At 46.1% G+C, this 26,389-nt stretch overlaps 1 protein-coding gene across 5 annotated transcripts in view; it reads left to right on the top strand.

Moving 5' to 3' along the window:
• Lnx2 (ligand of numb-protein X 2) overlaps positions 1-26,389 on the top strand; it is a 62,441-nt gene that overhangs the window by 24,510 nt on the left and 11,542 nt on the right. For 3 of the 5 annotated variants that reach the window (XM_050161846.1, XM_050161847.1, XM_050161848.1), the window contains exons 2-4: positions 12,584-13,050; positions 22,934-23,175; positions 24,073-24,272. In XM_050161846.1, the coding sequence (XP_050017803.1) occupies positions 12,641-13,050; positions 22,934-23,175; positions 24,073-24,272 (852 nt within the window). In that variant the 5' untranslated portion in view covers positions 12,584-12,640. Of the gene's footprint in view, positions 1-2,352; positions 2,451-2,509; positions 2,528-12,583; positions 13,051-22,933; positions 23,176-24,072; positions 24,273-26,389 lie in introns of those variants that run through there. The other 2 variants (XM_050161849.1, XM_050161850.1) reach the window with 2 other exon arrangements.

Raw genomic sequence — 26,389 nt, 5'->3', positions numbered from 1 at the left:
GCTAGACAGTTAAGTCTACAGGTCCAGTCAGAGGAAAGGCCAACGGAGAATGACTGGAATCTGGGGGGGGGGGGGCTGCACCAGCTGCAGGAGTGACCATTAGCCTAGAAAAGTTCCTGAAAGGAGAGAACGTGAATTGTGGTCCAGTGTCCATGTTGGAATTTCCCAGTTAGAAGGCCTTGGAGGGGAAGAGGAAGCCAAGGAAGAGCAGCCACTGTGGCTGAGAGGAATTAGGAGAGATCAGACACAGGCGCTTCTTGCAGGAGGACATAATCACTTGTGTCAAATCTTGCAAACAAGGCCAGTTAAATAAGATTAGGACTGAGAATTAAGCAATGGATTTAGCAACACGGAATTCACTGACCTTGACACAGAGTTTTAACAGTGTGGTGAAAGCCACAGCTCCTGGAGTCAGTTCAAGAGACTCAGTGGAGAGGGACTGGGGCAGAGCAGTCTGTGAGCGACTGCGTGTGTGGTAGAAATTGCGTACTGTGGAAGAAATGAGACTCTAAGGCATGATGGCCTCTAGCCCACCACAGCAAACCATACCTCTCCCCCGCAAATAAAGCTTTTGTTACTTACATCTCTGTATATTCTTTGGGGCCTCCGAGCACCCTTGTTTCCTATCCCATCTGCCTAGCTAGCTGTCATTTATCTCGGCTTTCTTCGGCTTCTTTTTTCTGTTCAACTGAAGAATGTTCATTTATTAACAACTTCAAAAATGAAAGTGTTCTTCCTCAAGGTTACCCTCTGCCATCTTCATTTCACATGAATATTTCTGGAATGTTAGACCTGCAGATAAGAGTCTCCATTCTACCCAAAAGGTTCCCTGCCAGCCACCACATGATTTTGGTCACGAATGTCATAATGTGTACAGAAGATGAATACCCCCCACTGCTTCTCTCCTCAATTCTGCTGACTTTATTAGACCCCACTATTTTGATTCTTGAGTTACTTACTGGTTTTGTTTTGTTTGTTTGTTTGTTTTTTGAGTGCTGTCCAATTACTTTCTGTGGATAAACTAAAAACAAAGCATGCAAAAACAAAACAAACAAAACCTCAAATAATCAGGCCAGAGTAAAAAGGGTTAACATCGCACAAACTACCCTCTAGATCAGTGGTTCTCAACCTGTGGGTTGCGACCCTTTTGAGACGTGGGACCACCTTTGCACAGGGGTCACACGTCAGATATTTACTGATTCATGACAGTAGCAAAGTTTCAGACTGAGGTGATGAAGTAGCAAGGAAAACAGATGTATGGCTGGGGTTCAGCTCCGCATGAGGAAGTGTGGTAAAGGTCGCAGTGTTAGGAAGGTTGAGAACACTGCTCTGGAGAGTAACACAATTCTGATCCCTGTGAGCCATGTGTTCTTTTCCAAAATATTTCAATTCTGGTTGCTTTTATGTTGATACTTGTATTTTTCTGGGTCCAGAGAGATGGCTTAAGAGTACTGGCTACCCTTGCAGAGGACCTAGGTTGAACACGGCAGCTCACAAGTTTGTAACTCCAGTTCCAGAGAATCCAGTACCCTCTTCTGCCCTCACCAATACACGCAGTGCACAGGCATATGTGCAGGTAAAACACCTGTACACTTTAATAGTGGCAGATCCCATGTAACTATCTAGCAGCTTGTTTTGATTTGTTTATTGTTTTTCAATTTAAAAGAATTTTAACTAAGTGCCTTCCTGACTACTTGTTCAAAACTCTCTGCCTTTCTAGGATTCTGTTTTCCTTGCTTCTGTGTGTTCTGGCTTTACTTTGCAGCTAGGGATGCAGTTCAATGGGAAGATCGTGTGTGCCTGAGGCCCTGGCTCTATCTATATCCAGCATTGAAAGAAAATGACAAAACTTATATTTTATTTATCTCCACCCAAATGTAAACAACACAAAGGCCAGAGTTTTTTGATTTTTTAAATCTTTGTCAGTACTGGACCAGAAGCCCCAGGAGAGCCTGGGTTGGTTTGGTGGGGGAGGGGGCTTTTGAGGCAGGTCTTGCTTTCCAGTTTAAACTAGCCGTGAATTTAACAGTCCTTCCCGAGCCTTCCAGTGCTGGCACTGCTGGTGTCCACCACCACAACAGACTAGGGGTCTTCATAAATCCTGAGTGAGTGGGAGGAGGGGAGGGAGGGAGGGAGGAAGAGGGGAGGGGGAGAGACAGGAGCGACAGACAAATATTTTGCTTTTGAATATATTTTGGTTGTGAAAGTTACCTAGAACTGTCAGAAAAGTAAATTGGTGTAGTCATTTGTGAAATAATAACATAAAACCAAGAGTTTTGATTGGGTTCTGAAAATCGAGAAATTAATATAATTAGGGGTGCATACAGCCTCTTTGTATTTCTGGTCTGACAGCAGAATGTTCCGTTTCCCATCGATGCACATCAGTCACGTGTGTTTTGAAAGGATGCTTTACCTGTGGCTTGTCTGCATGGATGCTGAACTGTGACATGGTGAGGATTTTCTGCCATTCCCACCGCCCACTTTCCTCCTCCGAAGGCCCTCTGGTGGCCTATGCGGATTATTCAGAGTAAGCACTAGACTTTGGGTCCCTGACCTGAGCCCCTTGGCTGTTTACTGTGGGAAATCAGTGATGCCTTTGAAGTCTGGCCCAAAGCCAGTTTGCTCTAATAATTTCCATCTACGTTAAGCTATAACTGGAAAAACTGAATAGTGTAGGTCTGTTCTTTTAATTATCAGTGCCTTTGATTCGCCTGGAAAAGTGTGCCATTTCAGTTTAGATCTTGCTCATAGTTAGGGTAATGAAGTCTTAATGTGACTTTAATTATTACTGACATTGCCACCATGAGCCCATCTTGACGGGTTTAGTTCCACCACATGTGTTTCCTTGTGTGGTTCTGATTACAGAGAAGCACTTTCTGCTGATTACTTTGTGTGTGTTGGGGCAAGTTTGTTCCTCTGTAGCTTTGGTACTTTCTATGGAAAATGTGAGGTTGTCTGGTAAATTCTGCCATGGAAACCCATCTGTTTATTCTGTTACAATCACTTGTGTTGAGATTGTGTTTTGAGACCATTGCAACTGCATATCCTATAAAGCACCTAAACTGGAAGCAGGAGAGAAAATCATTTGTTTCATTTATTATTATTACTATTATTATTATTAATTACTATTATTGGTTATTTTCAAGACAGGGTCTCACTAAGTATGTAGCTTTGGCTGGAAATCATTATGTAGACCAGATAAGCCTTGAACTCTTGGAGATCCACCTGCTTCACCTCCCAAGTGCAGGTGTTAAAGGTGTGCACCACTACACCCTGCTGAGAAAATTCTCTTTGTTTACAGGTTGTAGTTTCAGTTGCTGTGAAAGTAATACTATACCCCACCATTCCTTTAGTATGCGACTCTTACCTGGGAAGATAGGGATTTTCAGGTCAGATGTTTAGTGACAATAGAGCAAGCACAAAAAAGAAACAAAAGTCCCATACAGACTGGACTTAGAGCAGGTCTGTGGTGAGCACAACTGGGGCAGCAGTAAAGACAACTGTGCTCCTCTGGGGCCGGAATGAAAGGAATGCCTGCGGGCAGCGTATTTCTAGCGTCCGTGAGTGACAGTCCTCTAGATCAGTGGCTCCTATACAGGTAAAGGCAGGAAGGAGCTGGGGAGGCCCTGGTGGAGCCTCCTGGTCACCAGTCTAGTGGGATAGCACGTCTGCCTAGCACTCCACCACCCTCTCCCTTTGGGAACTTGGAGTCAACTTCCTCTTAAGATACTTTGTGGCAGTGAGAAGCTACTCCACCTTGATCTGGCAGGATGCTATCTCTGCTTCCCTCTGAGAGACCGAGGTTTGCAGGTATTTTAGTGGTATCAGTGACTGGTGACAGGGCCGGATTCTGAACTAGGACTCAAACTCAAATCAGTGCTTTGTTGATGACCTTTCTTGCCTTGGGTAATTTTGACCCAAAATTAGAGAAGGTAGAAATTAAGAAAATCTTTGAAAGAAATTTTAACAGTTCCTTGAAGATAATTTTAAATGGATTTCTTCTAGGAATAAAACATTTGAAAGCTTTCATCTGTTAAAAGAAAATAGGCAACCATTTGATTAAAATTTGAGCCCTTGCCTTTGAGTGTATTTGAAGCAACATTTAAATACCTGTGTATCACCTCGCCTGATAATAGTAATGAAATCAAGGTACCGGACGCCATAGCTCCCTCCCCCGCCCGCCCCACTGCTTGTCTGTCGTGTGATGCTGGTAAGTCTGTGGCATTCCCCGAGATGTTAGGAATGCCACTATTCAGCAGGCTGAAAAGGCATGCCCTGGGAAGGAGCCATGCACTGTAGGCTGTTCTGCATGGAGTTCTTTCCACAGAGATCTTTTTTGCGTTTTAAAGATAAGATCTATTATGTAGAAGAGTGGCTTCAAACTCGATATATAACTGAGTTTGAACTTCAGCTCCAAGTAAATCTTTTTTTAAAGATACACAAATGAAGCTGGAGAGGTAGTTGGGTGGTTAAGAGCACTTGGTACTTTTGCAGAGGACCCAGACAGATCCACTTCCCAGCACCCACGAGGTGATCAAGAGCTATCTGTAACTCCAGTTCAAAGGGAGCCAAAGCTTTCTCCTGGCCTCTGGGCACCAGGCACTCATGTGGCATACATAAAAAAATGACATGCAGACAAAATAATAAATACAGTCCTTTAAAAATAGATAAAATGATAGGAGTTTCCGGGTTAAATTGCTATGGAATGGGCTGATAAGATGGCTCAGTAGCTCTTGAGTGCAAAACCCAGATCCAAAGGTGGAAGGAAAGACTAATTCTCAAAGTTCCTCTGGCCTCCATATATTTGTTGTGACACAAGTGTGTATGTGCGCGCACACACACACACACACACACACACGATGTTGATAAGTAAAATAAAAACAGTTTAAATTGCTGTGGAGTGTGTCTGTGAGTATGATCAGTAACTGGGCACAGCTGATGTTTATAGACAGGAAGCCAGGACTCAAGGATACCAGTGCTCTAGGGTACCACACAGTGGACACTTGATAAATGTAATGAATGAAAGAACACGCTATGCACTGGTCTGGTCACCCAGCTGACCTAGAGCTGGCTTCAATTTCAGCGTGTCTAGCACCTTTGTTTAACTTAACTAACTTTGTAGATTAGTAAGTAGGGATACATCTGATGACAAGAAGCAACTTAAGAATAGGTCTAAATGATTTTTCAGATACTTGCTGAAAGGGGACAGGGGATGAGTTTTGTGTCCATGAGAGAAAACTGTAAATGTGGGCTTGTTGGAACTCACTGTTGATGGCTTCCTAGTTCTTAGTCCTGTGTGTTAGGATAAAGGTTGATTAAGAGTAGAAGTTATCTGAATCTCCCATATAACGTGCTAAGTATTTTTATGCAGCCAAGGATCCAAAGGCTTTTTCAGACAGAAAGAGGCCCTGATGTTCCAGAAAGGCCTCCTCCATCAGCGCCTTGAGTTCACTGTTACCATGCAAATGCCTGCGGCAGTTGCTCCATTCTTTTGACACAATTTCAAAGTTAGACTTCTGTCCGCGTGTCACCCTGGGCAAGGGGGTGGGAGTTCCGTGACAGAAGGCACCACTAGACCCTACCTTGTAAAGGACCTGCATCTTCCTCTAGCGCCATGCTTAGGCCCACTACATGGGCCTTTCGGGGACATTTTAAAATCTGACCTATAGCAGGCAGGGCTCATTTCAACAGGCTTCTCTTTTCAGTTTTTATTCTTGTGAAAAGAGACAGGCCCTTCTGAAAGAAGAGCCGCAGTATCTGCACCCATCACCCACCCTCCCTTTGCCAGGCAAGGTCCAACCACTTTCCTAACTTTGCTTACTCCTTCCAGTTGTCCAGCATGCGTGAGAAACTGGAGAAACAGAACTGCAGAAATGCAAGGCTGCAAAGGAAGGGGAACCCAGAGAGGGGAGTGTGCTGGTCAGCATGGCTGGCAGGCAGAGCCAGCTAAGTAAGCCCTTCCATATCAGACACAGCAGGATTTGGAGTTTGCCCTGCTGGGTTTCAGTCCTGCTTTGTTCCAATATTTCCTTACTATGCTTCCATTCCTCCCTTTTGGAATGTGAATTCTGCACTGTTGTATGTTGAATGAAGTATGTAATTTGCTTTTTTAATTTATAGGAGATTGCAGTTAAGAGAGGTTGCCTTGAACCTCAGAGGAGATTTTGAACTTTGGAATTTTAAACTGAAAGATTATGAGGATTTTTGAAGTTGGATTAAGTGCATTTTTGCATTATGATATGGCTGCAAGCCTGTGGGGGCCAGAGAGGAGAGTTTAATGGTTTGAATGAGACTGGCCCAGGTAGGCTCATACATTTGCTTGCTTCCCAGTTTGTGGAACTGTCTTGGTAAGGGTTAGGAAGTGGCTTGTTAGAGGAGGCATGTCACTGGGGGTGGGCTTTGAGGTTTCAAAAGCCCGTCCTAGTCTCAGTTAATTTCCTCTTCCTCTCCCCCCCCCCTCGCTCTTGCTCTCTCTGCCTCCTAATTGTTGATAAGAATGTAAACTCTAAGCTACTGCTCCAGCACCGTGCCCGCCAGCCAGCGGTTGTGCTCCTTGTCATAATAATCATGAACTCACCCTCTAAACTGTCGCCCTATTAAACCCTTTCTTCTCTAAGTTCCATGGTCATGGTGTCTCCTCACAGCAATAAGAAAGTTTATTTTGAGACAGGATCTCATGGTATAGCACAAAGGAGCTCAGAACTATAACTACTCACATTTTTATTTTATTTTTATTATGATGATTTGTAATTTTCGGAGGAGGCAAAAAAAGGTTCCTTTTCACAAAAAGGTGAGTGATGGACTTACTGGTTTATAAACACATGAATGTTTAGCTTGAGCTACCAGTACAGTAGATGTGGATGCTTGGGCTCTTCAGCTATGTGTTAAACAGCTTTCTCCTTCAGGGACATACATGTAGGTTCACGTGCTGTTGTAAGAAGAGATGACACAGAGCTCACTTCCCCTGTGATTGCTGTTTACAGACCAACAGTTCAGGAGTCCACCCAGGATGGGTGTTAACAAGATAGAGACCAATGCCCACCCCCACATGACCCTTCATGCTGCCTTCTCCCCACCTTCAAACCTCAGCAGCCATTGAGCTAGTTTTATTTGAATTTTGTCATCTCAGGAATGTTATAGACTCACATAGACTGAAAGGTTTTTGTCTTATTTATTTAAAATACAACTTTAAAAAATTATGTGTTTACAATGAACCTGTATGAGTTTATGTACAGGAGCCCAGGGAGGTGGGAGATGGTATTGGATCCCCTGGAACTGGAGTTGAAGACAATTGTGAGCTGCCATGTAGGTGCTAGGACCTGAACCCAGGTCTTCTGCAAGAACAAGTGTTCTTAATGCAATTTCTTGTTGTTTTGTTTTTTGTTTTGTTTTTCTTCTTTTAAGACGGGATTTCTCTGTGTAGATCTAGTCTTCCTGGAACTCATTCTGTAGACCAGGCTGGCCTCGAACTTACAGAGATCCTCCAGATCCGCCTGCCTCTGCCTCCCGAGTGCTGGGATTAAAGGAGTGCTCCACCACCGCCCAGCCCCAGTCACACTCTTAATCTGGAGATTTGGTGGATTGCATCCGTGCCCTTTTTTGCTGAGTAGTAGTTTATGGTACAAGTGTGTCACGGTTTGCTCAGCTGGTCAGTTATTGAAGGGTCTGTGGGTTACTCCTGTCATCTGCCCTTTGACATTCCTGTGCAGGTTTCTGTGGGAAGCGAGTGTTTTAGCTTCTCCACAATGATTCGCAGGGATGTCGGTGTTGTGTCTATGGTAGTTGTGAGGTTTTGTTTGGATCCACTTTGCGTTCATACACTGTTTTCATTCCACAACTCCCAGAGTGGCTAAAGGGATTTTGAGGTCAATTTCACAAGCACTGCTTCATGAAAGGCAGCTGTCAAAGCTGACCTGCGGTGTGGACTGGAGGGAGGGAGAGCTCGGGGCTGGCATCATGGAGAGCATTTTTCTTAGTCTTTGAGGTGAAGGAGCAACATTATTTGTTCTTTGTCTGTAAATTGCAGGATCAGTTCCAGCATGGTCATTGCTCTGTGGAGCCACAGTTTCCTCCTGTAGAGTCACATACTCCATGCTCACCTAAGTCTCCTTTCAGTGCTTAGTGTGTGCCAAGAAGTGGAAATGGGGAGCGGCACTGCTGCTGTTTAGCAGAACCGATACGGCCCCAGGTTGCCTCCTAGCCGTTTGTGCTTACAGCCACAGACTAGTGCTTGGCACTGAACGCCAGTCAATGCAGAGACACAGGTCTGCTTGAGGTGCTCAGAATAAGGGACAGTTGAGTGCTCTTCCCTACACGGGACATTTATAGCACCCCCTCTTAAAGCCTCTGGACATTGCGGAGGAGAAGGGCTGTGAAGTGCTCTGCTGCACGGCACATTCAGTGTGGTCAGGATTTCCCACCACTGTGGCTTCTGCAAGGGGCTGCACAAGATGGGGCCTGCCTGCATTCACTCACGGATTGGGGAGGGGTTCCTGGGACGCCACCCCTCCCTACAGAGCTGTTGGCTAGGACAGAGTCTGCAGGAGGTGTGATGAGCCCCCCGGGCTCCAGTGGACAGTTCTAAACACAAATGACTCTGGTTAATCTCAGTGGGTCACAAAGTGAAGCAAAAAGATGTGAGTGTGGGAAAAGGACTAGTGGGAGGGGGATAAAGAGGGTGGGCAAGAGAGTAACCAGAATGTTTGAAATTGTCCTCAAATTTAGTGAAATTTACAAGAAAGAAAGAAAAGAAAAGAAAAGACACCGCCTTTCCCTTCCAGTAAGGGATGAGATACTTAAGCAAATGCCGCACACAGAAGTTGTTAAGATGAAGGTGTGTGAAGAGCTGGTGGGGAAGGAGCCACCCCAAGAGCTGGCAGGGTTCCAGAGAGGAGCCCCCACAGGGAGGGCGTGGTGAGAAAAAAGGAGGATGAGAGGAGAGGGTTTTCTCCGGTGCTGGGCCTTGGTGAGTCAAAGGGACTGCAGATGTTTCCCATGTGACATAATTGGTAGCACTGATGTTTGCCAGCACTTATATATGTGCACCCTGTGTGTGCAGTCCTGCAGAGGTCAGAAGAGGGAATCAGAACCCCTGGGGTTCAGATGGTGGTGAGGTCAGAACCCAGGTACTCTGCAGGAACTGAAAAGCTCTTAACTGTTGCTGCATCCTCAACCCTTCATTCCACATGAGCTGAGCTGTGTTCTCTGTAGCAGACATAACAGATAAAAACTATCGTAAGTCTGTTTTCTGTCATTATAACAAAATACCTGAAGCTGACTACTTTATAAGGCAGGAAAGGTTCAAGAGCAGCATTCTTGTCTATTGGCCCTGGTTACAGAACAGCAGAGAAAGGACAGGAAGTTGGTGACATGAGAAACCAGAGAAATTCTGGACAAGGCTTGTTCTTGGACCCACTCACATTTGTGGGAACTAGCCAGGGTTCTGTGAGGGTTGTGTTCAACTCTCTTCAGGGTGTGTCCTCACTGACCAGAACACCTTTCACCAAGCACCTTTCCAACACCATCATGCTGGGACCAAGCTCCCAGGTGTAGGGGCCTTTAAGGGACGGACACTCAGACAGTGACTGGGCTCTGAGTGTGTAAGGCTCATCCTGGACTCCACACAAAGGGGAGGGAATGGACCTGCTGGGCTGGCCGACTGGAGAACAGTAGGGATTGGAAAGTGGGGCCAGGCCACCTTCCTTTGCTCAAAATTCACCTCATGTCACACTTCTCTTGCTGAGATCACTTCGTTCACCATCCACCAGTTGGAAGAGAGAAAGAATTGGGGTTTCTTCTCTTAGTAATTGCTAGTTGTTAGTTGTTAGAGCAATGGCAGCCTGGTCCTGCCTTTCTATCGTATTCATAGCTCACGTGTAAGGAGTGCGTCCAGTGCTCACTGTTCTTTATACGGGCCCATTGCCACCACTGACGGGTAGGGAGCCTGGTCAGCCCATTGCCACCACTGACGGGTAGGGAGCCTGGTCAATGTCCAGCAAGGGCTTGACCCCTCCCCCCAGGCCCACTCAGGCTCTGTGCTCCTAACTGCTTGTGCCAAGTTCAATTTTGAGTGCATGTTTATTCCGTGGCAGCAAAGACAAGTTTCGTGGGTGGGGGTAACGTAGTTGTTATTATGCTAATTTTCCTCATGAAAAGATTTTGTGATAAAATGGAAATAAGGAACTGAAGATATTTGGAGACATAGGGAACACTAAACACAGTAGTCTTAAGAGAAGTGTTTTCTTAGTCATTATGTGGGAGGCTACAGTACCATATATTTTCTTGAGGAAAGAAGAATTAGAATAAGCACTATATCACATGGAAGAAGAGCAAAAGATATGTGGATTTTCTTGCAGAGTAGGTGGAAACAAGAGGCTGTAGGAATTCTGAGTTAGTGGTGTTGCTTTCTTCTTCTCATGTGTCCCGCACTGACAGAATAGCTGCGTGTTCAGAGCATGAAGAACAGACTCAGGGGCTCCCTCAGGAAGAATTTGCTGTCTTGATGGAAGGAGGGGGTCCACAAGTACTATTATTTTACTGGCTTTCAGGGAGGAACGATTTATCTGAGGTTGGATCAAGCTGACTTGCCTGAATCCCCCTCCCAGTCCACGGCCATTCTTGTTAAATCTCTTAGAATGCTGGTGTTTGCTTTTGTTGGTTAATATAGGTGTATTTGACATACAGTCGTCTGATGTCGTCCAAGCCGGCTTTGAACTTGCCTCAGTCTCCCAAGTGGTGGGATTAGGAGTGTGTGCTACTCTGCCCAACTTTGTGTTGTTTTAAAATGAGTACTCTGCATAAAATATCAGTTTCGGGGCTAGCAAGATGGCTCAGCGGGTGAAGGGATCTGTCTCCAAGCTTGGAAACTTGAGTTCAATCCCTAGGTTCCAAATGGTTGAAAACTGACTCCCAGCTGGGTGGTAGTGGTGCACACCTTTAATCCCAGCACTTGGGAGGCAGAGGCAGTTGGATCTCTGTGATTTCAAGGCCCGCCTAGTCTACAGAATGAGTTCCAGGACAGCCAGAGCTACACAGAGAAACCCTGTTTCCCTCCCCCCCCCCAAAAAAAAACTGACTCCCACAAATTGATCTTTGATCTCTACGTGAACACATTTGTGTGATTTACATGTATACACACATTTATGTTCACACTAAATAGACAAATGTTTCTTAAAATACAAACACTAGCACAGACCCCATAGCCCATGTGGCGCTGCTCGTGCTGTTCTTGGTGGGGGCTCTCAGGCTTAGATTTCCACGAGGTGTTTTCTCTTCTGTTTCCTGGCTGTGCCATGTGCCCCCTGGCCTTTCTGCCTTGTGTGGTGTGCTTCTCTCCTGAGATGCCCTTATCCCACACCCACATCCCTGCTCTGACTGATGTATCCTATCACAACACAGAAGTATAGGGAGTTTTGTTTTGTTTTATCCTTTTGAAATATTTCCACAAAGCAAAACAGAATTAAATGCCAATCTCTCCTTCTCTCTTGCATTCTTAGCCTATCCTGTGCTTGACTTTAAGTCTTAGAGTGTTCATCACGTGCAATTTTAATGATGGGTTTTCATAACCATCCTCCCTGCCTGCGTTCACTGCTCAGCACACATTGGAGGCTCAGCCAGTATCTGCAGAAGAGAGGCAGAGGACCTCTGCCTTTGGAGTTGCGTTTTTTTTTTTAACCCCTAGTGCGTTAGGGCAACATCCTCTTGGAGCCTCACCTCCAGGTGGAGGGTGTTGAGAGTCTGGTGTTAGTGAAGGCATGCACATACAGCTGCTCTGTTAAACATGACCAAAACAGATCTAATTTATAACCTTTTCTCTGTGTAATTGAATTGTAGCATTCTTTCCTTTGGAATAAGAAGTTATTTAGAGAGTTTGCACAGACATTGTTTTTATGTGCTGTGATGTGACTTTCCCTTTATTTTGCGTAGGGAGACTATTCAAATTCTTTGTGTTTTGAAATGTATTTTTCCCATAATGTGGATGGAACAAAGATTTTTTTTTTAGTTGACGAACAGAATTAGCCTTGACTGCATTTAAGAAACACTGTTTTTATTAAAGGCTGTAAAGGGATCAGCTCAGAACAAGGTGGTGTAAGTGAGATGACAAAGCCACACTGTTGTGCACTGGGGGATTGACATTCCCAGTGGGCAGTGGGTGCATGGGGGCTCCATTCAGTGGAGCGAGGCCGCATAATTGATTAATTAGCCTTGAGATTCCCAGTGGACAGTGAGGTGTGGGGGTTTGGGGACCTAATCAGTGGAGCAAGGCAGTATAATTGATTAATTAGCCTTCCCGCTGGATGGGGTGTAGGTGTAGGGGACTCCAGTCGGAGGAAGAAGTCAGCTGCTGTCGTGTTGCCTTCGCTTTGACTCACAAGTCCCCTCCTTGCCCACATCTTGGCAGAGTGAATCATTCTCGCTCTTTCTTCCTTTCTCACCCAACTGGCAAATTCATTTCCTTTATTACGTTTATCACTGTTTTGTATCCAATAAACTTTTTTGCTGAAAACTTGTCTAATATTTTATTGATCCTTTTACCTACCTTAATCGATACTAATTACTTTTGTTTGTTTGTACTTGGCTTTAGTCACACGCGAACTCCCAACGGTTGGACCCATGAGCCTGCTGACTCTGCTGATCCAAGATGGGAACAACCAGTGATGAGATGGTGCCGGTGGAGCAGGCCTCCTCCTCCTCCTCCCTAGACCCCCTGTGCTTTGAGTGTGGCCAGCAGCACTGGGCAAGAGAAAACCACTTATACAACTACCAGGGTGAAGTGGACGACGACCTTGTCTGCCACATTTGCCTTCAGCCCCTGCTGCAGCCGCTCGACACACCCTGTGGACACACGTTCTGCCACAAGTGCCTCAGAAACTTCCTACAAGAGAAAGATTTCTGCCCACTGGACCGCAAGAGACTTCATTTCAAGTTGTGTAAGAAATCTAGCATCCTGGTCCATAAACTTCTAGATAAGTTACTGGTTCTGTGTCCGTTTGCTTCCGTGTGCCAAGATGTGATGCAGCGCTGTGACCTGGAGGCACACCTTAAGAACAGGTAAGCACAAAGGAGCAGAAAGGGCACTAAGGAAGTGTTACAGAAGGGTGGCTATAACAGATAGTCAAACACACGGCTCAGGAAGGGTGCCTCGTGCCTATAATCCCAGCATGACATGCAGAGGCAGGGGGATTGAGAGTTTGAGTTCTGCCTGGGCTACATGGTGAGACCCTGTCTCCAAAAAAATTACACACAGTAAAAAATAAAGCACCAGTGAATACATGAACCAAATCAAGTGAGAGATGCGATAAATTAGTTGCATTGGTCCGTACTTAATAATATATCTCAAGCATGAGTGTGAAAGCCACAGTGTACAAGTACCACTTAGTAATATTTTCTTCATCATACCATGCAATTTAAGCTCAAATGGGTGACAGGTGATAATACTAGATTCCTTTTACAAGGGAGTAAGGGAGTTTGGCATTAAAAAAAGAAACTAAATGAAAACATTCTTTTGTCTGGTTTATTTTCCTAAGAAAAAATTGTACATGAAGATTCGTATTGCAACATTGTGCATGGGTGGTGCATGGGAGTCAGTCTAAGAGTGGTGAAAGGCGTTTGAGGTTGCGCATGCCTTTGGCAGGCAGACCTCTGTGAGTTCCGGGCCAGTCTGGTCTAGGTAGTAAATATGCCTGTTACAAACAAAACAAACAGCAAAAAGAGTGGTGAAGGGTTAAATACACCACAGATCACCAACTCACAGCCAGTGGAAATGGCAGTCTTTTTGGGGAAAGTATGGAAATGTGTTGACTATTTCAGTTTGCTGAGCTCTCGAAGATTCTGTGTTGAGAGGTTTGACTGAATAAGAACTCGCAATTAGAAAAGTAAAGATTTAGGGCTGATTTTTTGCTCTGATAAACATTTGTTTAAAATGTTAAGTAATTTATTTGTATAACTAGTTGGTGAGTCCTATAATTTGATTTTAGTAAGAAATGACCTCCAAAATAAATTATATAAACCTGAGTTGGTGCCATAGCTCATTGAAAAAAGGCACTTACCACCCAGCCTGACGATCTGAGTTTGACTCTGCAACCCACAGTGTAGAAAGAGAGAACCGACTCCTGCAGGCTGTTCTCTGACCTCCTCATGGACACCCACACATAATACACTCACTCACACACACGGGTATGCAAATAACAGCGCATGTCTGCAGACTCGCATGAAGCGTCAGAAATACATGGGTTTGTTTCAAACATCAGTTCATATGGCTTGTGTCGTATTGACTCTAACCAGCATTAGTCATGTGCTTTGCACATCCGTCCTGGATTCTGATGAATCACAGGTCTCATGTAGAATGACACACCAAATCATGGAACTAAAGATTGATCCAGTTCTTTCATCTCCCAGTGCATGACGATTTAGAGCTAGTTAATATATGGTTAGGCTTAAACTCTGTTATCTTGTGTATGTATACCACATTACTCTGTCCTGGAGTCTGTCCACTGCTCTTCTGTAGCAAGCATTCAGCATTTCATAGGCACGTGACTGGATGTATGTATTCTGTTCTAGGAGAACAGTGTTAAAGGAATCTCATTCATTAGAAATAACTGAATCGTGAGAAACTGAGGCATGGGGATTGAGAACATCATGTTTTGTTGGCATAGAGCTGAGGGCGAGGCCCAATAGTAGCGGACTTGCCCAGCATGTACAAGGCCATGGTTTCATCTCCTGCACTGAAGGGGGAAAAGTATTTAAAACTTGAAGTGTGGAGATTTATAGAGAAATTGCTTGAACCCAAGCTATGTTGTCTAACACAGGGAGCCAAGAGAAGGCAGGATTAATAGAGACTTGGAAAAGCACATAGCGTGGCTGTATATTCTGTGTCTCCAACACTAGCAGGCATCTGAGCTACCCACCAGAGACTTTTGAATGTGCTAATCTTGGTCAAGCCTAACTGCATGAATAGTTTCTTCTCTGTAATACATGTTTTCTTTTCTTCTTAAGTTAGCATACAAAGTACTCGCATGTGACCTTTAGTCGGCTTCTTGTCTCAGAACTAGTGTTGGATTCTTTGGTGTTAAACCAAATGTGTATGCTCAAGCAGTTGTGAAATTTCGCCATCATCATCGTCTGTAAAGCACTTCCCCTTCCTACTCCCTCTTCCATCTCCCACAGCTAACATCCAGAACAAGTGGTCATGCTTATATGGGGGTAAACAAGTTGTGCGCTTGGGCGCTCGTTTAAGACAAGGTTCAGAACTGGTTTTCTTTGCTCCAGCCTTTTAGGAAGAAAAAGAAAAACCCACGGAAAAGCTGGGAAGGCCTCAGCCTGGATAATGTCAAGCAGCCTGTCTCTTGAGTGTGCCGCCTGCTGTCTGGGCTGTCGAGCTCACTGAATTTCCCTTTTCATTCACCGCGCTTTTTAACTGTGGGGTTTCTCTGTTGATTGTTGCTGGTGAGATGTATTCTCCTGTTCACCTTCAGTCGCTCAGATGCAGTTTCCTTTAGTTCTTGGATAGTTAAAATTTAAGTCATTGCCTCTTTGTCCAGTATTGGAGCTTCCTTCGGTCAGTTTCCCTCCATTCTGTCTTTTCCTGTGCGTGGGCCTCACTTATTTCTCTATCGAGCACTTACATATTGTAGTGTGTCAACTCAGTGAGCTTCAGGCTTTTTGTGGCAGGCTCCTCCTGCGTACCTCAGGCTGGTGTGGAATCCCCAGACCTGACTCAATATCCAAGTGCTGGAATTATAGGCATGGGCCACCATGCCTAGCTTTATTTTGTATAAGTACTGTGAATTAAACCGAGGACCTGATAGGCTAGGTGAACACTTTACCAGTGAGCTGTTTATCTCTGGCTTGTTTTGTTTTTGATTTTGAGAACAAGAGTAATTTTTTGCCCGTGCTGGCTTTGAACTTACTCTGTAGCCCTCACCAGCCTTGAGCTTGTGATCTCAACCTCCTAAGTATTAGAGGTCTATGCCACCAAGCTGTCCCCGAACCCTGCAATGGAGACAGAAGTTTTGGGATATTTTTTTGGGGGGGGGGGAGTTGTTTTATTTTTCAAGACAGGGTTTCTCTGTGTAACCCCTGCTGTCCTGGAACTCACTCTGTTGTAGACCAGGCTGGCCTTGAACTCAGAGATTTGCCTGTCTCTGCCTCTTAGTGCTGAGACTAAAGGTGTGCACCACCTCCACCAGCTCAGGGTTTTATTTTTTAACAAAAGCAGCTGGGCAGTAGTGGCGCATGCCTTTAATCCCAGCCCTCAGAGGCAGGAGGATCTCTGTGAGTTTAAGGCCAGCCTGGTCTAGGACAGGCTCCAAAGTTACATAAAAACCCTGTCTCAAAAAAACAAAAACCAAACAAAAAGCTACTGTGAGATGCCTGGGCTGTTTATACTGGGCCAGTGCTGAGTTGTTCTGGTGGGCAGTGGTACAGGGAAGTCTTCTAGGAAACCAGACAGGCCCATGAACACTTCTCTGAGCACAGGCTATTGAAGATGCTGTGACCTGCTGGTCATTGCTTTCGATTGCTACTGAAGGCCTACAGCTTCCCAGTGTGGCATGCAGCTGAGGAGCTAGGGCTAGTAGCAAGACTAGTCATGTGCAGTCTTTCCTTCTTCCTGGGAGTCAGGCACCTTGAGAGAAAGAGTGCACGCACACGGAGCTCAGAGGATGGCCGCAGGCGGTAGTACTCACCCCTGACCTTCTTTCAGACAGGGTCCTCTCTTTGTCGACTCTGGTGAAGGCCAAGCTTGCACGTTTCTGATCTCACACACACACACACACACACACACACACACACGTATACACACACAACGTGTGTACACCCTTTCTGGGATTACAGACACTCCCCCAGTGCTGGGCTTTTATTAGGCTCTGAGGATCTGAACTCGGATCTTCAGATTTGCCTGGCTCGAGCACTTTACCGGCCGAGCCTTCTCCCCAGCCCACCAGCCACCTTTCTTAAATAAATGCTTTCTTGACCACTATCACCTTTTGCCTTGTTTCCAGAATTCAAACGTCGTTGGTTCTGATGATTTCTCCAGTCTTCTCATTGCTTTTATGGAGGGGAGACTTCAGACACCCTTGCTGTGCCATTTTTGCTATCTGTCACATTGGTTTTGTTTGTTATCTTTCTTTATTATATTCTAAGCCACTCACACTATGTCATGTTCATGAAGTACCTGGAGTAGCATGGACCTTAACAAGTATCCCTTTACCATCTCATTGCCATCGTCGCCGATACTGCTGGTGCTTCATCGTGCCTTCTGCCACACTGTGCCTCCTAATGTTCCTGTGCACCTCATAGCCAGTAGTGTCTCTGTGGCATAAAACAAGTTACTTTGCGTGTGATTTCTTCAGAGAGCTAGAATAATGAAACAGATGCATAACCTATGGGAAAGGAAAATCCCTCTGTTTGGGCTCTTTGCTGCTAAATGAGCCCTTTGGTTTTATTTTAATTAGGGGTTGGGGTAGACCTGCGCATTTGAAGTCCCCGAGGAGGGGCAGCCCGCAGCTTGTGGATGACTGCACTGCTCCTACCAACTACTGCCTCAAAGCTCTGCTTGGACAAGTGTGTCTCAGCCCATATATCTCCATGATCTAACTCAATGCCGCACGCATTTCTAGCCGTTTGGTTTTACTTACTGTCTTAAGCCCTCTATACTGGTTTCCTGCATTCACTAGGTCGCCCCCTCTAATGCTAGCTGGTGTCTGCATTTATTGTTGAGTGCTCCATCTCCAGTGTATGTAGAGATTTTGTTGTGTTACCAAAGCCAGCTTTAGACTGGGACTTAAACATCCTCTTGCCTCAGCTACTAATTAGCCGGGGCGACCCTTTCCCACACCTGACTCTGCGTGGGCGACCCTCTCCCACACCTGACTCTGCGCGGGTGACCCTCTCCCACACCTGTGTCTTGGAGGTTTGGGGTGCTCTTGTTTGTGTGCATATGTGTGTGTGTAGAGCCAGAGGACAGCCTTGGCTCACCACCCAGGGCACTGGCCACTTGCTTGTTTGTTTTTTTCTTTGTTTTATTTTGTTTGCTCAATTTTGAGGCAGAATTTCTCGCTGGCCAGCAAACTCCAGAAAGCTGCCTAGCTTCCTGGCTTGGTAATTCCAGCACTGGGGTTATAAAAGTGCACCACCACACCCATTTTGTTATAATGTGGGTTCTGCAGTCTAACTCACATCTTCCCTCTCATAAGGAAGCCCTTTACCAAAGCTTTCTCATTCTAGCGCTGTCTTGGCTTTCTTTCCTGTTTGTTTCTTTGAAAACAGGATCTCCAAAGAGGGAGACTCTGACTAGCCTGGAATTCCCTTTCTAGACCAGACTGGCCTTGAACTCAAGAGAGCTGCCTGCCTTGTCCTCAGTGCTTGGTGCTTCCTCTGCTTGCTTTTTGTTTTTGTTGTGAGATTTAGGGTCTGTGTGTGTTGAGAGGAGAGCTCCCTTAACCTACCGGCCTTGAGCTAAGTAAAAGGAGGACAGGACAGCCTTGGATCTTGATCCCTCTGCCTGCACCTCTTAATGCTGTGATTATAAGCACATGCCACCACACCCATCTTGACTTTTTGATGATCCCATAGGTCTGTTTAGCCCTAATATTCCGTAGTGGCGTTTTGAAGTACTTGTTGGTTAAAAAAAACCTCAGTTTGTTTTTAAAGGACTTAAAAAGAATTCCACACCAATAAACTTAGTATTGCTGTTGAGAAAAAAAGCCGAAAGCCTTTGAAATCTGATCTGAGTGTTCTTGGACTGTATCTCTGCAATTCAGTTGCTTTTGTGATGTTGGCTTAGCTGAGTTTTCAGTGTCCCGTGTACTAATAGAACAGTTGTGCGGATGCAGGAGTTGGTGTACATCACGGTGTTACACAGGGACCACCAGAGTGTGGCCTCCTTGTTGCTTCCGTACTATGTAGCAAGCGTGGATGGCTCTGACCAGGCTGTGGTTGTGAGCTTTCCTCTGTTTGAGCCTGCTCTGAGCTGCTCGCCCCTTGGGCTTTTAACAGCTTTGCTGTGCGTTTTGCATGTGAAATTCACCTCTGTAAAGTGTATGCTTCAGCGCCTCTTTTGTCTATTCCCAGTACTGTGTGTCATCCAGGTTCTAGAACATTACAACAACTGGAAAGGAGTCTGAAACCCATTAGCAGCCTCTCCTCCTCCTTACACACCCAGGTTTTGATCAAGCTGCCCTAACTTAAGTTCTCCACTTGTAACTGTAATGTCCAGTGTTTATTTTTTGGAGGATGTGGTTGCTGTGCTAGTTAGGCTGGCTAGTGTTTTACCAGCTTCACACAAGCGGAGGGTGCATGGGAAGAGGGACCCTCTCCTGAGGAACTGCCTCCATCGGGCTGCTCTGTAGGCAAGTCTGTGCAGCTTTTTCATGATTAAGGATTGATGTGGGCAGTGCCACCCCTGGGCAGGTGGGCCCTGGATTGTATAAAAGGCAAATTGAGCAAGCCATGGAGAGCAAATGTTTCTCCATGGCCTCTGCTTCAGTTCCTGCCTCCAGTGTCCTGCCCCGACTTCCCTTGGTGATGGACTCTATGCTGAAAGGGGAAATAAGCCCTCTCCTCCCTGAATTGCTTTTGGCCGTGACAGAAATGCTTGTGTTAGCCAAGCAGTTCTGAGCTGCTGCTCCCTCTTTCTGTGGAACTCTCCACCTTGCTGCCTCCTGTGAGTGCTGGGGCACAAACAGGCACCACCAGGTGCCTTCTGATTGTCAAATCAGACTGACACTTTTTGATCCTTGTGTTTTGCAAGATTGTGTCCCTGGGATTGAAACTAGGACCTCAGCCATGCTAGACAAAAGCTCTGCCTCTGTGCCACACCCCAAGCCACTGGGTCTGTTCATTTGTCCCTTTGGAGCACTTGTCTCATGTTGGCGTTTTCTTTGTGGGCCCTCTTTTCTGCCTTGATTACTTTGCTGTCTTCCACTCACAGTCTCCTGCATGGTGGCTCTGTCGTGGTCTCCTGAGCTGTGGCCCATCCTGTTAGTATGGGTGTTCCCAAAGCTTCTATCTATAGACTTCCTCCCCTGACACTGGCCAAACGAAGTCATTTTCCCATGTTTTTACGTGATACCATTTTAGTCTTTCCTGTTCTGCGGGTGGCTTCCTGTTGTTAAGCGTTTGCTGTCCCATCAGAAATGTGAGCATGCTTGCTTCTTCCCTCTAGCAAGCTTAACTTTTCCATTTTAAAATTAATTTTTACTGCATTTAATAGCTATAGGATAGGTGTTGTTTTCCTTGTACAGCTCTTCGCTGGCTAACTCTGTTCATGTAGACCAGGTTGGCCTCCTGAGTGTGGGACTAAAGGCATGCACTGCCATTGAAGACCAGCTGTTACCCATGTGGGTGCTTGTGTGTGACATGTATTTTGGAAATTAAATCTTTTTAATTTTTTTCTTTGATATTAGAGTCTCACTATGTAGACCAGGCTGGCCTTGAATTCAGAGATGTCCCTTCCTCTGTCTCCTGTGTACCTGGATTAAAGGCATCCATCATTCCTGGCTTTAAAAAGATGTTTTAGGTTATCATATAGAGTAATGGGTTTCTCATGGCATTTCCATACTTGAGTAGTCATAAATAGAAGAAAATATAATGGTATGTTATTATGTTTTGTTCTTGTTCATATTCCTCCAGGACTGTCCTCCTGGCTTTCTCCTGTTGTACCCCTTCCTGCCAAGTAGTCCTGCTCTCATGCCACATGTATTCCGTTACGTGCCCTTCCTTCCTTCCCCTCCCCTAAGATTTCTGGCTACCTTCTCATGGCCTCTTTTTACTGCCATGACCTATATATACACGGGATTCTACATGGAAGAGAAAATGCACAGGGTTTGTCTTTCTGCATACGGCTTATTTCACATTATGATCTTAGTTCCATCTATTTTCCTGCAGATGTCATAATTTCAATGTTTTATGTTCTGAATAAAATTTCATTATTTGTACATACCATTTCCTTTATTCATCATTGATGGCTGTCTAGGTTGGTTCTGTGTCATAGCTACTGTACATAATACAGAAATACGCAGGATGTGCCTTTTGGGTGTGTATCAAGAGGGTTGTATCTGGCAGTGGTGGCGCATGCCTTTAATCCCAGCACTCAGGAGGCAGAGGCTGGTGGATCTCTGTGAGTTCAAGGCCAGCCTGGTCTACAAGAGCTAGTTCCAGGACAGGCTCCAAAGATACAGAGAAACCCTGTCTCAAAAAAAAAAAGGGGGGGGGTGTATCTGGGTTCTGTTTTTCACTTGTTGTTTTTGTTGGTTTGTCTGTGTGCTGTTTTGTTTGAGGCACCTCAATACCGACCCCCACTGTGACTGCACAAATTTGCTTTCTCAGAAGCAGCAAACCAAAAGCCCCTCTTTTTGCACCCCCTTCCCGGTGTCCCCACTTGTTTTCTTGGTGGAAGCCATTTCCAGTTAGGTGAGAAGGAATCCCATGAGGGTGCTCAACACTGTTTTTGAGTAATAATGGCCATTTGTGTTTGTCCTGTGGGAACCACCTATTATCTTCATCAGCCCATTTATTGTTCGATGATTTAAGAGTTTGCTCTTTAATTTTTGCAGTTACTCATGTATTCTAAATATGAATCACCTATCTTACGTGTTCTTGGTGACCATGTTTTCCCCATTCTGTAGGCTCCTCCTCACTCTGCCTCCTCTGTGGGGAGAAGCTTTCTAATCCAGTGCAATTGCATTCTCTGCCCTTGAGTTTAAGGAACTCAAATCTGAGCCCAGCTTTTCAGTCATGACACTTTATTGCCTCCACTTCAAGGTAGCTTTCAAATGTGTCTCCAATGGATCCACATGTTTGACAAAGGTCTTGTGTTCCTTGATCTCGTTTTCAGAAATACTTGCCAGGTGTTTTCAATAGTCCCTGGAGTATTGTGCAGCCGTGCAGAAGGGAGACTCGGCTGTGTCCCTCCATCACAGGGTGTAGGGAACAAGAACTAAGAGAAAAAGAAAGCTGTGCTTCCATGATTGTCTTTTTCAAAACTTGAAAGCAGAATTGGAAGTTTAAAAAAAAAAAAAGTTTATTTCTGGGGGAAATGTCCTGCTTTATGGCTTGGGCAGCTTTACATTTTAACTGAATCTGTTCTGTTCTTTGTGGTGGTGCAAATGTTGGAGTTTTTAAATATTGTCATTGAATGCCAGACTGTGACCTCAAGTGTGTGGTCTGGTGTGTCTGTGGCCCTTCCTTGACTCAGTGTCTTCCCTTCTGCATCCACTTTTGCCGTGTCCAGTCAGGGCATCAGGTGAGAGGCGTGTGCATGTGCTCTAGCCTGCTTCCCAGAAGGCCAGCAAGGGGAGCTTTGTTTAAGAGTCGTTGGTCTTGAGTTTAAATGTACCTCTACCTGGAATTCGCTTAAATAAAGCAGGATAGCAGTTCTTTCAGCTCACATAGCATATCTTAAGGTTCTCATTTTACAGGCAAGGCAATCCATTTCGTCTCCTGTGTTTAACAAAGGCAGATTGGCTGGGCCTTGACTGGGCCTTGCTGCAAGCTGTCAAGCTTCCTGTGTCTACTTGTCCGCCGAGTGTGGAGAGGCCGAGTGGCACAGTCACATGAAGAAGCCTGCAGATTGCCACCCCCAGCTGAGACACCTGTCCTGTAAAAATCGCTGTTGATGCAGATTTCACACTCATTCTTTCATACGGACAGCCATGACTCTTGGGGTGTTTCCAGATGACTAGTGTCTACAAGTATTGGGTTTTGACTGACGTTGTCTTCATGTCTTTCCTGAGTCTGCCTGCCAGGTAAAGTAGTGAGGACTTAGTCTGGACAGAGATTAGGAGCTGCGCTGTGGCTGCTTTGGGCTCTTTTGGCGCATGAGCAGTTGCCGTGCAGTTGTTAGGGTGTACACTGTTAATTAAGCACACCCTCACCCTCAGTCCCACCCAGCTCTTCCTTTCCAAACCATCTGAAAACCACCTGCTGTTTGTAGGTGTCCTGGAGCCCGTCACCGGAGAGTTGATCTAGAGAGGAGGAAAACTAGCCAAACTCAGACACAGATTGAAGGTGAAACTGGATCCGCTGTACTAGATCCTCCTGGCACCTGCCCCCCAGAAACGGACTGCCTGGGCACTGTGCCTGCAGAGCGAAACTTGACACCTGCCCCTCTTCCTGTGTGGCCTGAGGAGCCCGGCCTGGACAACCCTGCCTTCGAGGAGAGTGCTACAGCTGACTGTACGTGCGGCTCGCCCTTTCTGTCTTAGTTGTCTCCCTTGCCTTCCTCCCCTCCTTCTGACATCTGTCTAAATGGTTGCCTGTCCTCCCCTCCTTCTGACTGTCTAAATGGTTGCACTGGAGTACGCTTTGCATGCCACGCCATCCGCCCTTTGCACCGTGCAGCTCTAGCTGGCTGCAGTCTGGAAATAAAGGAGTCTTAAACTAGAGGAAGACGGTCCTCCCTCCTTCCCCACTGAAGAAACGTTCCTCCATCAACAGCAAACCACAAAGGCAACAGCTCAAATAGTCACTATTCCAAAACGCTGTATGTTAAGTAAAGTTGGTGTTTGTAACATGAGAATGCTTAAAAAAAAAATCTGAGCCCTGAAAGATGACAGCTCAGACAGCTCCAGTGTGACTGGGAATGCATCACCCGAGTCATCCACACCCTAGCTTTGGGTACATGTGCTCAGACACACACAAAGGCCAGGGTGGCGGTCCACTTACTGGTAGACCTCATTTTCTCTTAGAAGCCGTAAGTCCACCCTCCATGTTCATAGAGTTCCTGACTCATCTGCAATGTTTTCACCCCTTAGGGCGCAGTGCAGCTGTGGCCTTCCTCAGCTCCTCTCGGCTCCCCCAGACCACAGTTTTCTTTCTGCAACCTTGCACCATCTGTGCTTGGTTCATGGCCGTGGCATCTCATCACTGAGAGCACGGTGGCTTTCTGTTAATGTGTGCTCCCTGGTGACCCAGTACATAGTAATTTTTTATTGGTGGTTACGGAGCACCTGTGGAAGAAGAGAGTGTGGCTAGTTTTAACAGTGTTTTTTAGGTCAGTCATTGTTCACCTACAGGATCCCATGCTGAGCTGGAGAGAATCTGATCATACACTGTTCTTGTTTCACTTGGCAGCTGTACAACAGCCACTTAGTTTACCAGAAGGGGAGATCACCACCATTGAGATCCACCGCTCTAACCCATACATCCAGTTAGGAATCAGCATCGTGGGTGGCAATGAGACACCACTGATCAATATTGTCATCCAGGAAGTCTACCGGGATGGGGTCATCGCCAGAGATGGAAGACTCCTCGCCGGAGACCAGATTCTTCAGGTAACACTAACCACTCTATTGGTTTGTTCCTTTTTGTTTTACAACTTAGACAATTGTGATGGTATAGAGCCCGGACTATACAAAAGTTGGTTTTGCTGGATTGATTGATTGATGGATTGAATTGAGACTAGGTAGCTCTGACTGGCCTAGACCCTGATATGTAGACCAGGCTGGCCTCAGACTCATAGAGATTTACCTGTCTTTGCCTCCTGGGTGCTGGGGTGAAAGGTGCACACCACCATACCCAGCTATTTTCATTTTAATTCTGTTATGCTTTGTTTTTTGAGTCAGGCTCTTACTATGTAGCCCAGGCTGGCCTAAAATTCTCTGTTACCCAGGCTGGCCTTAACCTCTCAAGTGCTGAGGTTGCAGGTGTGGCCATCACACCCAGCTAATAGCTTTGCTCTTTGTGTGTGCAGAACAAGTCAGGGATTGTGTGTCATTTGCTTTATTTCTTCCCGGTGCTAATTTTCTTCTCTTCCTTGAATTATCAGTCCTGTGTGTGACTGGGCACTGGGTACAGGGCTCTCTGGGCTTGTTTGACACTGACACTTCTGACTTGGACTCCTGCTGGCTCTTCTAGGGACACCATTGAGCAGGCTAGATGTTTCTTTCTTATTGGTCTATCGTGCCCAGTTTTCCATCCATCTCTTCCCCGCATGTCTGATTGACTCCTCTGTTTATTGCTTGCTAGAATGTGAGCGGCTGACCCGCACAGCCCTTGTCACTGGTGATATTCTTTCTTCTCATCATCTCGGGGAGTCTGTGCCTGCGCTAGGCAAGCACCGTCCCACTGAGCTACAACTCAGCCTGAGGTAAAGAAGTTTGTAGCACAGGTGCAGTTGGGAACTCTTGCTCCTGATGTCCTGCTAGTATTCAGTCAGCCCTCTCGCTGTCCTCCCTTCAGGGCCCCAGAAGCACTAACTTAGGACCAGGCATTTTCTTTTATTAGAAGGCATTGCTGAAAGGATGGAGACAGTAAGCATGCTCTTTCACAGAACCGGGGTCTGAAGGAGCACTGTCCTGGGCATTTTAGTCACTGAGATAAGAAAAGAAAAAAGTGGGGGTGGGGGGGGATAGTTTCTAGGAGAAAAATACAAACAAGGGAAAAACCACCTTCTCAGAGCTCAAGCACAAGGGCCCTTCTCGTCCCTCTTCAGTCCTCCACCGTGATCTGCCGAGGCCTCCCACCTCCCTGTTCCCTGCTTCCTCTCTAGTCTAGGCCTTCACCACTTCATTCCCATCCAGTGCCGCACCCCCTCACTGTCCTGTCTCCCGCTCTCCTGCTCCTCCTCCCGGGAGTCCAGCTTGTTCCTGTCAGGGCCAAGGACAGTCAAGTCTGGGCCCAGGTGCTTCATGTAGCCTTGCTTTGTAATAGGATCTCCTTCCTAACACTTTGTCCCTTTCCTGCCGTGCTCCCGGCACCTTACTACCTACTGGGGACACATTTCAAAGTGAAAGTCTGTCCTGCTCTCATAGAATGCCCCTTCCCCTGGAAGAGCTGGGCATGCCAGCCTTCCTGCGGGCACCCAGCTCTGTACCCAGCCTGCTCCAGTCTTACTCTCTCACCTACAAACTGTCCAGCCAAACACCCCCCACACTGATCCCGCTCACTGGGATCACACTTGTTGAGGAACTCCACTGCAATAAATAAGAAAGGTAGCCCAATGTGACAGAGAGGTTCTGGGCTGACAGACAGCCTGTTGAGACTACCCACCTCCTGGAGCAGAACAAAACAGGGCAGCAGGATTGGGATTTTCGCTGGAGGTCCTTGGCCCTGGTGTGTCCAGCCGCTTGACCACATGTTGCTTTCTTTTTAAGTCCCGTGCCCCAAACCCTTTCAGGGCCACTGGTATGGCTGAGACACCCTGAACTTCCCACTGTTTTTGAAATTCAGTTTCTGGTCTATGGTTTCTGTGTGCTGTATCTTTGCTGTTGTTTTATGTGGGGGCTCTGGCTGCACGAGGCTGGCACCACTTTGAGGACACGTGCCTGTATTCCTCGATTCCTAACCTGTGTCCTGTACTTAGAGGGGATCTTACAGCTGTTTCCCCAGGTTCACCCCTCCCAGGCATCCTGACTCTTTGGTCTCTGCAGCAGCCCTTGTGCTGTTCCTG

The sequence above is a fragment of the Alexandromys fortis genome, unplaced genomic scaffold (genome assembly GCF_014885135.2).
Source record: "Alexandromys fortis isolate MF-2015 unplaced genomic scaffold, M_Fortis_MF-2015_v1.1 scaffold_118, whole genome shotgun sequence".
Classification (NCBI taxonomy): domain Eukaryota; kingdom Metazoa; phylum Chordata; class Mammalia; order Rodentia; family Cricetidae; genus Alexandromys; species Alexandromys fortis.
The sequence above is the reverse complement of the archived record's forward strand: the minus strand, read 5'-3'. Positions and strand labels throughout refer to the sequence as shown.